This window comes from Lipophrys pholis, assembly GCF_963383615.2.
Source record: "Lipophrys pholis genome assembly, chromosome: 1".
NCBI classification, from domain to species: domain Eukaryota; kingdom Metazoa; phylum Chordata; class Actinopteri; order Blenniiformes; family Blenniidae; genus Lipophrys; species Lipophrys pholis.
The window spans coordinates 43,461,148-43,474,397 of NC_137635.1; the positions used below are offsets into that span (position 1 = coordinate 43,461,148).

The 13,250-nt window shown below is 41.2% G+C and overlaps 2 protein-coding genes across 2 annotated transcripts; both read left to right on the forward strand.

The window, feature by feature from the left end:
- Positions 1 to 59: 59 nt before the first annotated feature.
- Positions 60 to 7,153, forward strand: hectd3 (HECT domain containing 3). Its single transcript, XM_080458831.1, has 20 exons — positions 60 to 322; positions 703 to 1,159; positions 1,394 to 1,647; positions 1,747 to 1,882; positions 2,492 to 2,613; positions 3,312 to 3,425; positions 3,540 to 3,622; positions 3,764 to 3,929; positions 4,035 to 4,116; positions 4,198 to 4,380; positions 4,496 to 4,548; positions 4,656 to 4,824; positions 4,900 to 5,013; positions 5,110 to 5,199; positions 5,415 to 5,621; positions 5,740 to 5,869; positions 6,240 to 6,314; positions 6,453 to 6,534; positions 6,616 to 6,687; positions 6,915 to 7,153. Exons 2-20 carry the CDS (start codon positions 815 to 817, stop codon positions 6,997 to 6,999), a joined length of 2,562 nt encoding a protein of 853 aa, XP_080314957.1. The 5' UTR covers positions 60 to 322; positions 703 to 814; the 3' UTR covers positions 7,000 to 7,153.
- Positions 7,154 to 9,432: 2,279 nt separating this feature from the next.
- On the forward strand, positions 9,433 to 12,203 carry LOC308123088 (small ribosomal subunit protein eS8). The gene is made up of 6 exons (XM_080485353.1): positions 9,433 to 9,468; positions 10,308 to 10,414; positions 10,654 to 10,753; positions 10,958 to 11,133; positions 11,504 to 11,633; positions 12,044 to 12,203. The coding sequence occupies exons 1-6, from the start codon at positions 9,465 to 9,467 to the stop codon at positions 12,151 to 12,153; spliced, it is 627 nt and encodes a 208-aa protein (XP_080341479.1). The 5' UTR covers positions 9,433 to 9,464; the 3' UTR covers positions 12,154 to 12,203.
- Positions 12,204 to 13,250: the final 1,047 nt, after the last annotated feature.

Genomic DNA, 13,250 nt, shown 5'->3' on the forward strand with positions numbered 1-13,250 from the left:
GTTACGCGGGTGAGGAGCGTAGGAACTAAAAGCTGCTTCACCTTGTTTCTTCTGACTCTGGGACACTTATAAACCTCTTCCTGAGGATACGGGTGGTTCATGTTCTAATAGTAAATCTGAGACTCAAAACTTTATGGACAAGAAGTCAGAAACTGAAGTTGATTTTTTGACACAAAGTAAAGCTCATTTTACGATGTGAATCGGATTCATATTTTTTTGTTTAAATGAGATTTATGAAAACGAGAGGGACGGATAATCACGAGGGTCAAACTTGTATTTGCACTTCCGCGTTGTCAGACTTCTGCAGCAGCCTTAACTGCAGGTATGTGAACTCTCTCTGATTACAAGCATTACTGGTTATTAGCTCAAAAACGCCTATTTGACACTAAATCGTGACGAAAACCAAACGGGTTCGCCATTGGGAATGTTTTAAAGCAGCGGAGAAGCATCAGGATATACCTTTACAGAGCTAGCATGCTAACGTTAGCGCCCTCACTTCTACCTTTTGGAAACGAGCCGATAGTTTTGACTTTTTTTTGTTTGTTTAGTTTTAGACCTTTGATTGTTCACTAGCGTACTACAGGTCGCATTGATTTAACATTCCATGAAAGAGACGCTGGCACTGAGTCAACGCAGGCTTTATTTGCTGATCATTGAAGCTGACATTTGTCAGGAACATTCGGTTTTGTTTTGGTTTGACAGGAGCATCTCGGTGCAGCCAGACAGGACAACAGAGGCAGGGCTGCTGTGTGGATTCAGGCTGCTGATGCTGAACTTCTGACTGTCCCACCCCCCCCCCATCATCTTCACCACCATGTCTCTGGGTGACAATCCTCATCTGCTGCTGGGCAGGATCCGCTTCTTGAACAGGTGTATTGAGAGCTTCAGGAAGGGCGAGTCTGTGCCCGAGTGTTTGTGTTATGTCCCCAAAGAAGTGTGTTACAAAATCTGCAAGGATTCTTCATCTACCTCTGCCTCCTGTGGAGCTTCTACTGGCTCCACAGGAAAAACCCTGGTGTCTGTGTTCGAAAGTCCTCATCATAGTCCCCACAGCAAGAAGTTATGCAAATACAGCCTTGAACCGAAGAAAGGGACTTGCATCCGGACAACCGGCGAAGAATACTGTAACAGCCAGGGCCTGTGGGTTAAAATCAGTAAGGTAAGATTTGACCATATGTTAGTTTGATGGTACAGCTGCACAATTTTATAGGTGTTTTGAACAACTCTGTAGCCACTTTAAGTTGGTGCTATGACATACAGTTCTTATTCCACGACACTGAAATGGAAAAATGTACATAACCTGTGGATAAAGATAATGCTTAAATGGTAGGGTGACTATAACTGTGATCAAAAATAAAACACACATGATCAACCGATCCCTGTATGTTTTCAGGAGCAGCTGGACGAACACCGTCCGGGCCAGGAACTGGAGGAAGGCTGGATTCTGGTGTGTAAACACACTGAGGGGGGTGACAGGCTGGTGCCCGTGGAGTCACCAGAAACCATCAGCAGGCAGCAGCAGCTCTTCGGCTATGACCATAAACCCTGCAACAGATGGGAGCAGGTGGTGGACGTGGAGAACTCGCTTCATATCGGCGCCAAACCCAAAGTGGCAGAACGTGACGAAGCTGCTGTCCAAAAGCTTCGGTGAGCATGTTTGTGAGAAGTCAAACTGGAGGGTGGACATTTAAAAAAAAAAATGCAAGATAAGATTGCTACTTAAGTATTTACCTTTTAATCCTCAAGGTATGTTCCTCCCACTTGGACATATGAATGTGACGAGGATTTGGTGCATTACTTCTATGACCACATTGGCAAAGAGGATGAGAACCTCGGAAGTGTCAAGCAGTGTGTGACCAGCATTGACGTGTCTTCATTTTCGGTAATCGTCGTTGTATGTTATACTCTGGAGCCATAAAAAAGACTGTAGATATAGTACATTTGTATCAATGAATAGGAGAATTTCTGAATGGCACATATTCTAAATGCAAGAGGGCTTGAAAAATTATACTGATGGTTCATTTTCATCAGTTAATTCAAACTGCAGTGAATCAGCAGAGTGTGGTCCTTCATATGCCTTTAAAGCAACAGCAGTTCCATTCCGCACAGTTGCGCACACCTTTGGAAGGAACTTGCAAAGATGTCGTTCAAAAACATCATGTAGAAGGAAGCACAGATCCTCTGCCCATGCCTTCTGGTTCAGAGCCTTCGATCTCTACATGTAAAACCAGACAGACTTGATTTATGTTAAGATCAGGGCTTTTTTACGATGATATTTTTGAATAAATGTAATAATGTTTGTGGGGTTTTTTCCCCTCCACTCCAAAATAATCCATTTTGAGCCGATCCTTTCTGCCGATATTACATGATGGTTAAAAAGCATTTATGGTACACTTTGGCTTTAAAGTGAATGTAGTGTCGGTGTAGGATTTTATGTCAACATTGAATGAATAAATATGTTAACATAGGTACTTTGATGTTTGCCAAATAGGATGATCCCAGTGGAGGGGTGAGCTGTCTGACAGATGGAGACACTGAAACATATTGGGAGAGCGATGGCCTGCAGGGACAGCACTGGATCCGGCTGCACATGAAGAGAGGCACTGTGGTCAAGTAAGGCCCCGTTGAGCACCAACGTGAACTTACTGTTTATAGTTCTGCTACTAACACAAGTTGATATTTAATTTCCTAATTTAGATTTGAATCTGTTTTTTTTTTGTTTTTTTAACTTTTTGCAGTGTGTTGCACTTTGACCTCTTTGGTCCTGAACGCTGCAAGATATTCTCATGTTGCATGTTTTTATCGTTTTACTACAACAAGGCAACTATTCACTAAGGCTGCATTGTACTATATTATGTGTTCTAAGTTGTCTTTTAATAATAAACTACTACTGTATGAAACAAAATAGATATATATTTGATCTTAATCTGGCCTCTTATTGTAACTTTGAAGTCACCACACTGAGCAGTGATAAACTCTCCAAGCTTTTAACATGTGATGCAAAAATGAAACCCTTGGTCGAAAATGGTTGGGACAATATGTGAAATGTGATGAAACAAGATGCAATATTTAATGTTAAAAGTATGACAAAAAAGTAGATTTTATTTCTTGTCTGATGTCTGAAATGCACTGATGATGTTTCTGACACCTTTCATTTTGGTGTCACAAACATTTCACACATCATCCTGATCGTTGAGGTTGGAAGCTTTTACACATACACATACACACACTACACTACTACGACTCATGCTGGGAAATCCATATTGCCTTTTTAGGATCTGCCATTGATGTCTTTTTGTGTGTCTCTCCAGTAAACTGATACTTACAGTGGACTCAACGGATGATAACTACATGCCCAAGAGAGTTACAGTCTATGGAGGAGAAGGCGACAATCTGAAGAAGCTAAGCGACGTTACCATTGACGAGTCAGTTTGTTTTACTCTGATACACATCATTTCTCGATCTGCAGCAATTTTATGAACGCAAGAAAATCCCATATGTTTCCAATGTCGTAGCTAGTTGTTTTTATTTGTTTCCAGTAATTTAATTGGAGAAGTGTGTGTGCTGGAAGATATGGTCTCTCACTTGCCTGTCATTGAAATTCGGATTGAAGAATGTAGAGGTAAGGTTTTTTTACGGTGTCACTTTATGACTGAAGTTAAGTTTTATTACTTACATCAGAGTACTTTTAGAGAAGATTCACAATAAATCCTAAAACCATGATTTTATACATCCTTTTTTTTTTTTTTTTTTTTTGGTGCAGATGAGGGAATAGACGTTCGAATTCGAGGACTAAAGATTAAGTCATCATGTGAGAGAGACCTGGGTCTGAATGCTGATGTATTCCAGTCCTCGAACCTGGTGCGCTACCCCCGTCTGCAGGGTACCCCACCCGACATCCTGTACCGCAGAGCTTTAGTCATTCAGAGGTAGTTTCCTGCCCATCGATCTACTGAGTTGTTACAATCGCTAAATAATTACCCGAAACATTTCTGTGAGCTGTAAATGCTTGTCCATCACTTCCGTCTCTGCAGGTTTATTTGTCTACTGGACAGTGTGCTGCCTCACGTGGTGCCGGCCTGGGACTACAGCCTCGGCACCTTCAACCAGATCAAAGTGAGTCGGGTCATTCTTTTATATCACTCCTGTGCATTCCTTGTATTTATATTCAAATAAGTGTCAATTTGCGCCCCCTAGAGCATAAAGCAGTTCTTGCTGCTGTCAAAGCGGCGTTCAGCCCTCATCACACAGTGCCTAAAGGACTCCGAGACCAGTAAGCCAAACTTCATGCCTCGACTGTACATCAACAGACGACTAGCGATGGAGCACAGAGACAATCCGTCTCTGGACGCCAGCTGCAAAAACGCAGTGTTTAATCAGGTAATCAAATGCAGAGATTATTACTTATGGAGGTCACAAATTCATTTTACAGCACTATAATGATGCACTTCCGTCGTTCCACTATGGCGTCATGATGTATGTTTTCCTCTTGCAGGTCTATGAGGGTCTCAAGCCATCTGACAAGTTTGAGAAGACTTTAGATTATAGGTCAGCATTTCCCCAGCCTCCTGTGCACAATATACCGAGAATAAGTATGACTACCACTCAGTGGTTTCTAGAATCTAAACACACATGGTGTCTCTTTGACTCATTAGGTGGCCCGCTCGCTATGATCAATGGTGGGAATGCAAGTTCATCGCCGAGGGAATCATTGACCAAGGCGGTGGGTTTCGGGACAGCCTCGCAGACATGTCGGAGGAGCTTTGCCCCAGCTCAGCCGAGTGTCCGATGCCTTTGCCATTCTTCAACCGTACATCCAACCAGGTACTGACTCCTGATCAATGTCCACTAGATCAGGCTGGAATTCAGAGGCTTCATTGCTTTTTGTTCATCTGTCAGGGAGCCTTAGAGGCCAGAGATTACTACGTCCCAAATCCGTCCTGTAAAGAGTTCAACAAATACGAATGGATCGGCCAGTTAATGGGAGCTGCTCTCAGAGGGAAAGATTTCTTGGTGAATAAAGCCCACTCTTCACTAATTACTGGATTTTTATTGTGTTTGAATCTATTGTATATGATGAAGGCTTGAACAAGTGTCTCGTGTCAACAGGTCTCGGCTCTGCCCAGCCTGGTGTGGAAGCAGTTGACTGGAGAAGCCATCAGCTGGAGTAAAGACTTCCCTGCAGTCGACTCTGTGCTGGTGAGAACATTTAATTAATTTATTTTTTAATGGTTATTGTTCAACCATACCTAAATGTAACACTTAACCCTCTGGCAACTTGACAGATCCCAAAAAAAATTTCTTTCTATTTTCTCCATTTAAACGAAGTATGAAAAGACAACATAGTGTTGTTTGGTCAGTGATTCGTCCGTTCTGGTTGTGGCTTCATGCTAAACGTGGATGTGTGTGTTCAGGTAAACCTGCTGGAGGCCATGGAGAACATGGACCAGGAGACCTTTGAGTTCAGGTTTGGCGAGGAGCTGGTCTATACCACACTGCTGACTGACGGCCAGATGGTGGACCTCATCCCCGGCGGCAGCAATGTGTCGGTTCACTACGAGGACCGCAGTGAGTTCATCCGCCTGGTGCAGAAGGCTCGGCTGGAGGAGAGCAAACAGCAGGTGGGCCTTCAACTTTATTTCTCTCAACTGCTCTGGTTTTTATTCTTGAGTGAAAACCGCGTAAAGCTAAATCCTCACAGTTGGTCCATTCTCTTGATTATCCATATCTGTGCTGCAGATTGCAGCCATGCAGGCGGGGCTGCTGAAGGTGGTCCCTCAGGCAGTGCTGGACCTGCTCACCTGGCAGGAAGTGGAGAAGAAAGTGTGTGGAGACCCCGAGATAACAGTGGAAGCTCTGAAACGACTCAGTGAGTGTTCGGCTTGGAATTTAATCCAAACTCGTATTAAATGAGCTATTTTTCTATATTAATCAAACTGGACTGTCCTTTCTCTTCATTATATTTTGGACAATGGATGTTTGAGATGATCCTCTCAGGCAGGAGAACCGTGAAGAGAAGAGTCATAGATGTAGTGATGCAGGAGGTGGCGATAGTTGGTTTAATGCATGCAGGCACTACAGTGACATAGAGGCAGGTGGTCTATTGTCACAACCCTTGAAGAAAATCAATTTGTTTAAAATTTGACTGTTGATTCTTGTGACTTTATTTTCCCGTCAAATTACAAAGAGATGTTACAAGTGAAATCATTTTTTAACTCGTATTTTGATCCCCCTGCCAGCACGCTATGAAGACCTGGAGCAAAGTGATGTTCGAGTCCAGTACCTATGGGAGGCACTAACGAACTTCACCAATGGTTGGCTCATGATATTTTGTTTCATGTTTTATTTTGCAGTGGTTATTTTTCCAAATAAGTAAATATCTCTCAAAGTTGTGAACTTTGTAGTTTAAAGCGATAAAGATGTTTGAATCACTGGATCATTTCTGCTTTCAGAGGATCGCAGCAGGTTTCTGAGGTTTGTAACTGGTAGAAGTCGTCTTCCTGCACCAATCTACGTCTTCCCTGACAAACAAGGGTGAGCACAAGTACATGTAATAGAAAGTCATTGTGTTGGAAGACATAACTTTTAAAACATGCCTTTTGTTTTGTTGTTCAGCTCTGAAACAACTGATGCTCTTCCACAATCATCCACATGTTCCAGTACACTATATCTACCCAACTATCCAAGGTATCACCATGTTGTGTTGAAAATGTTCATCACTCTATCAAGTATGACAAAAACGTTTTCATACTTCATCCCTAGAGGGCACCAGAGATCTTTAGCAGGAGGTCTTTTAGTTTTTTCCTTCTTAATTTAAAGGTATTCTGCATCCAGCCAGCACTCTAGAATATATCGATTCAAAACTAGTGCATCATTGCTAATAATGCCACATGTGTGTTTTCAATGTCTTGCAGTGCAAAGGTTTGTGAGGAGAAACTGCGTTATGCCGCGTACAACTGTGTAGCCATCGATACGGACATGAGCCCATGGGAGGAGTGATCTGCCTACTGCTTGACTCAACACTGCACGCTCTACACGTCACAGACACTTGCCAAGTTATTTGCTGTATCTCTACAATTGCCTAATAACATAAGCTGTACATGATAAAGAATTATATGGAAATAATTAAATGTGATTGAGATTTTTAATATTGACTTCCTGTACGTTTTAATTTACATGTGTGTTTGCATTACAGCAAAAAGGCAAATGATTTCACCCCCCTCCCCCCCCCCCAAAAAAAAAGTATTTTAATGATGGTACCATAAGGTAATGACAAATAAGATAGGATAAATGTGTCCCATAATGGGACAATCAAAAAAATGAACAATTATAGAAAAATTTGGTAATTGACAATATTTCACATTCTTGCATGATAGTGTTGGTAGTGATTTTAGATATATAAAGATCATTGTTCTTACACAGAATAAATTGATCATATATATTGCACACCAGACCAGTAATTAAAAAGTGCAGTGTGTCATTTGTGCAGATTTGGGGTAGGTAGGGGATGGTGTTACTGAGAGCAGTGCTGCTTGCACATAAAAATTAAGCTTTTTACTTCTGGTAAGTGATCGACAGTACAATTGTGATGATTTGTGTAAAATTCAATAACTTTTGGAAAAGTTAATTTGAGCCGTGACAAGAAATTGAGTGGGAAAGCTGAGCCACGTTGCACCAGTAGTCTCGCGTGAGTTTGAGTTTTTGGGCGAGAGTTGAGTTGTCAGGTGCGGATCATTAGAGGCTGATCATCTTTCACGTGATGGCAGGTGCCTCTGCGGCAGTGGCCACTCGGATGGGGCCAACAAACAAACCTGGCAACATTGGTCAACGACTACTGCTAGAATGAATTATTTTAATTTAAGTAATGATTTGTAAACTCATACGAACAGAGTTTTATTTAATTGGTATGGTAATATCTTCTATGAATATTGCATGAACCAAGTCTGATTGTTTAGTTATCGCTAATATCCATTTAATGGAAAGTACGATAAAGTCATGTGACTTCAAGTATGATCATTTTGATTCAGAAATGTGTTTTTTGTTTTGCTGTTTCGGTTAACATCCCCATTTGTTTGGTGTCTTTTTTTGTCTGGAAACCTTGCATCACTGGTTTAAGGAGCAGTTGTGTATTTAGTTAATAATAACCAGACCACGTTTCACATGGACTCTGAACATTTTAAAGTTAATGTTTTGATCTACTTCTTTGTTGAGAGCAGCATTTTTTTGAGGTTTTGTCTCTTATCGAGACCGATGTTCCTTCACTCTTTCCGAGTCCAGAGTGTATTGTAGAAATCTGCAAGTTGTTGTGATGCATCGTCACCTCTTGTTGAGCTTTCATACTCCTTGTCACTCATTGTGCTTTAAATATACAAAAAAAAACTGCCAGCTGAAAATGTCTGTATTCTTAGTTTGTAATGCTGCCTGCAGAGTTCATATAGCATTTTTCATGATATTTATTGAGTTCAAGTGTAGGTTTTGAACTCTATGGCTTCTATGTCTATTAGGGGGGAAATTATCAATCCGTCTATCAATCTTCCATTCCACGTTGTTTAACTCAGTGTCATGTGCCACCGGTGCCAATCTGAGCTTGTATAGCTGTGTGAATGTCACCCTGGTGTGTCCTGGCTACACTCTGCAAGCACAGAGAGAGCGAGTTAACCACACTCACTTTCACTCCCGTGGTCCATTGAGAATAATCACTTAACCCTAAATAGATGGGGGGAAGTAATGTACCAGGGAAAGAAAAAAACAACATTGCATACACAGGGAGAACATGCAAACTCCACACAGAAAGCCCCACAAGCTCAACCCAGACTTGAAGCAGGGACAAGGCAATGAGGCGACTGTGTTAACCACTACACCAATGTGCAGCTCAAACATCAGTTCAGATGTATTGTCCTGGTGAAGATACAAAGAAAGATTAGTAGCTTTTAATTAGTGAAATTTCTAGATGCACAGTCCGGCAGATACAAAGAAAGCAGGACTTCATATTCACGTGTTGCAGCACATTTACCCAATGCTGGGGCTATGAGTGCTTTCCTTCGAGAGTTGGGCTTGCACCATGTTTTAAAAATACTGTAGTTTACTGTAATTTTTATCACATTAACATACTGTTGAAGGCCTGATATGTGCTCTTGCTTCATAGTGAACAGCCCACAATGCATTGCAAACTACATTACAATGGGGCCTTTCTGTGCATTGTTTCTGATTGTGTGGATTTTGCCAACAAATCAAACTAACAAAAAGTACCTTGGTCGTCATCCAGACTACACAAGTTGTAAAAAGCGCAGTAGATGGATCAAAATCATTGAAATGTTTAAACAATACAAGATGAAAAATAAAATAATTAAGTTATCGGCAAAAGAAGACGATCTCGTTCTCTCTGGCGTTAAGTCTCGCGAGAGCAGCTATCTTCATACCTCCCATGAGCCTTTGCGCTTCCTCTTTCCTGCCGGCGCCTGAGAATGGGTACGTTTTCCGTGCTCACGTCGGAGGCAGAATCCCTCTCCATCTGAGGTTTTAGCCTGCTAAATATCAGATATTGGTTTGCCATGCTTAAGATTAATGCTAACTGAAAGTATTTGTTGAACGCTTTTCAGTTTAGAGATGGATGAATCAGATTTTGTGGAGTTAGTATTTGTGGACGTCTCAACCGCTCCAAGATGGCTGATCGTACTCGCTGTCGAGTTAGCTGCTCGTACAGTAATATTTGTCAAAACGATTCACTTAGAGGTGTTTGCGTTTTGACAAGATAATTGCAATGGGTTAGGAGTGAGGAAACGGTGATCAGACTATTCTTGGGCTGAAAAGATCAATTGTAAGGGCTGTGGTAGCGCTTGTTAGCATTAGCTTGTCTGCGTTTCCTGGAGGTGGCATGCTGCTACACACAAACACGAGACTATTTCTCAAATGTATTCTCGGATATTGGTGTACAGTCTTAACCGTCTTATATAGGGCTTTAATCACAGCTTGTCATTGTGTGAAGATGTATTTGAATGTGTATGTTATCGGTTGGTAAAGTGTATTTTGTCAGCTACACAGGCGAGGTGTGCATCAAAGTTTTAGTGATGGTAAGTGAAGTAAAGAAAAAAAACTTGTTTAGAGCCATAACCACCTGTATTAAAGTATCAAAGGTAACTGCTTGAGTAAAATGATGAATCTCTTTTTGCGGAATCCGAGTTACACTTGCGGACAACCTTTACCTTGGAGAACTGATTGCTCAAGCCTACCAAATCTGTGTATAGTATTCCATCGTGTGAACCTTTTCAGTGATCTAATACCCTGTAATTTTGTCTTAATCCATGCAGGTATCTCAAGGGATAACTGGCATAAACGCCGCAAGACCGGCGGCAAACGCAAGCCCTACCACAAGAAGAGGAAGTATGAGCTCGGTCGGCCACCTGCAAACACAAAGGTGAGTGGAAGAACGATCCACCTTGCGTCAGATTTACAGTTGCGTGGGTGATGAAAACATGACCTTAGGTAGGTCCTTTTGAGCCGTTTTGGGTCAAAGCTTTGGGCTTACCGATGTTAGGACTTGTCATAGTTACACTGACACGCTTTCATACATGGTTAAAATATTGTGATCCATCAGAGCAGTCAGCTTTTGCCTGAAGGCTGTGACACAATTCTAATTGTATTAAATGTCTTCAGATTGGACCTCGTCGCATCCACACAGTGAGGGTCCGTGGTGGAAACAAGAAGTACCGTGCTCTGAGGTTGGATGTTGGAAACTTCTCGTGGGGCTCTGAGTGTAAGTGTCTTTTAAAATTTTATCATGAGCCTTCTCTGTTGCACACATCTACTCCATGATGATAACTTTGTCCAGTTCTGCTACTGATTAAAAGTGGTGATATCAAAGACATCTGAGATAGACCAGCTCTCTGTCCTTTATCCTGAATGTAGGCTAGACAAAGTTGATAGTTTGCATGAGTTAACAATTCCTTTTTGTGCTCAGGCTGCACACGTAAGACCAGGATCATCGATGTGGTCTACAATGCCTCAAACAACGAGCTGGTCAGAACCAAGACCTTGGTGAAGAACTGCATCGTCCTTGTCGACAGCCTTCCTTACAGGCAGTGGTATGAGTCTCACTATGCCACTCCTCTGGGTCGCAAGAAGGGAGCCAAGCTGGTACGTCGGAATTAAGTTTGTGTCGATACCTCAGTGGTTCATAGTTGAGAAGCAACAGAATTTAAATGATTTCAATAGTGACATTTACCCCCTTTAAAAGGTCATTGTATTATTTAAATCAATGGTCGTTATGTTGGTTGGTGGTCTCATTAAGGATGGTCGTAAACAGAAGTCTTTCTGTTTATTGTTAGTGAAGTTGCCATCTGATCTGGTTCATGTCTTTCCATGATGATACCTTGTCCAGTTCTGCTACTGAATGAAAGTGGTGATATTTACGACTCTGAGAAAGACCTGTTACCGTTGCATGCAACTGTGATTTTTGCATCCAGATCCTGGTTTCACACGATTTTCAAATGTACTCCTCTTGTAGACTCCTGAGGAAGAGGAAGTCCTGAACAAGAAGAGGTCAAAAAAGACTCAGAAGAAGTACGATGAGCGTAAAAAGATGTCCAAGATCAGCACGCTCTTGGAGGAGCAGTTCCAGCAGGGAAAACTTCTCGGTAATTTTTGACATTTTATCTCTTATGTAGGGCTGAACGTCTACGCCACTATTGTATTCCATTCGATAGACGTCTGCACTGGCAGTTTCCTGGAACTCTTGTCCATGTCCCCTGTGGCAATTTGCTTAACTTCGGGGGCTCAGATGTAATAAATTTATTTTTCATATTATGTCTGAAACTCGACATTGTCCAGTTGTTTTACATTGAAATATACAGTTTATTTACTCCAGCTGGTGAAATGAAGTAGCTTGGACTCTTATGGCAATGCAGTATCTAAGTTTGAGTGTCTTCTTTATTGTAAATTTTTTAAGTCCATTTTTGCCCAATCAAATTGGTGCATTTTTAAAGAAAATGTGTGAAACCTCTTGGTTGATGTTCAGCTGATCATGTGTGTTTTTCCCCCGCTTTAGCTTGCATCGCCTCCAGACCTGGTCAGTGTGGCAGAGCAGACGGCTACGTTTTGGAGGGCAAGGAGCTCGAGTTCTACCTGAGGAAGATCAAGGCCAAGAAAGGCAAATAGATGTACAGCTGTTTGATACGTCAATAAAAGTCCACTCGTCCCACATTGTTCTTCTGTCTCTGCTTTTCTTTTATTCAAGGGTAACAACCTTGGTAATTTTTCAGTTGGCAAATACATTGTTCCTATAGAGGAAATGCTACATTCTTCATATTAAACCACTTTTATTTAAGATATTGGACACCTGTAATCAGACTTCAGAGAGTATGTACACTTTTTAAAGCATGAGTGATGCTGTAACAATACGAAAATATCACTGCCGCATAGAATAAATTGCTTCTAGAGCCCAGTTGGGAATGATTTGGTTGGTATGTAGGAGAGAAAATGCCAAGTCAAAATACTCTATTTTCTCCACGCAGGTTGTAAAAATTTTTCCCAAAAGTAAATGAAAAACATTCTTCATGAAGGACCTTTAGGATTCCTTTGAGTGACTTTCTTTAAACTATTTTCCTGATCAAACCTTTTGAAATTCCCTCTTTACAGCTCATCCTACTGCACTTATTCTAATGCATGTAATGCACAAATTACCTCATTAAATTTCGTGAGCACATTCAAAGTAAGCTCAATTCCATTCAACTTAATCCAACATGTATGTGGATTCTTGCTTGGTGTGATTTTATTTACAAATCTTTGCCTCATCACATAAAGATTGAATACTGACAATACTACTCAAATCTGTCAAGGTGTGATAATCTTAAAAGACATTTGTCTACCTTTGGTACTCGTAACACTCATGTTGGCATTATTATGGTTTGACTAAACGATGTAAGCAAAACTCACACTGGTTGTGATGCACATTCTGTCAGGAGTTAGGTCTGACTTCATGGGTTCAGGCTAGAATAGGAAATACTTCAATCCCAGAGGGTAAAATGTTGTGGGAAATGGGTTAAATACACCTGTCATGCTGATTGACAGTATTACCACTACATTATCACTGTTATTGAACATCCTTCATTACCTCAGCCAGGGAGGTTATAAAATCAAATGTGCTTATTTAAGATATCTCAAAAACTAATGCCTGGGTTTGGTAATGTTTATAAATGTTTAGTTATATTCATATGTATTAATGGTTGAAAATAGCATTCTAAAATGCTTTGAAA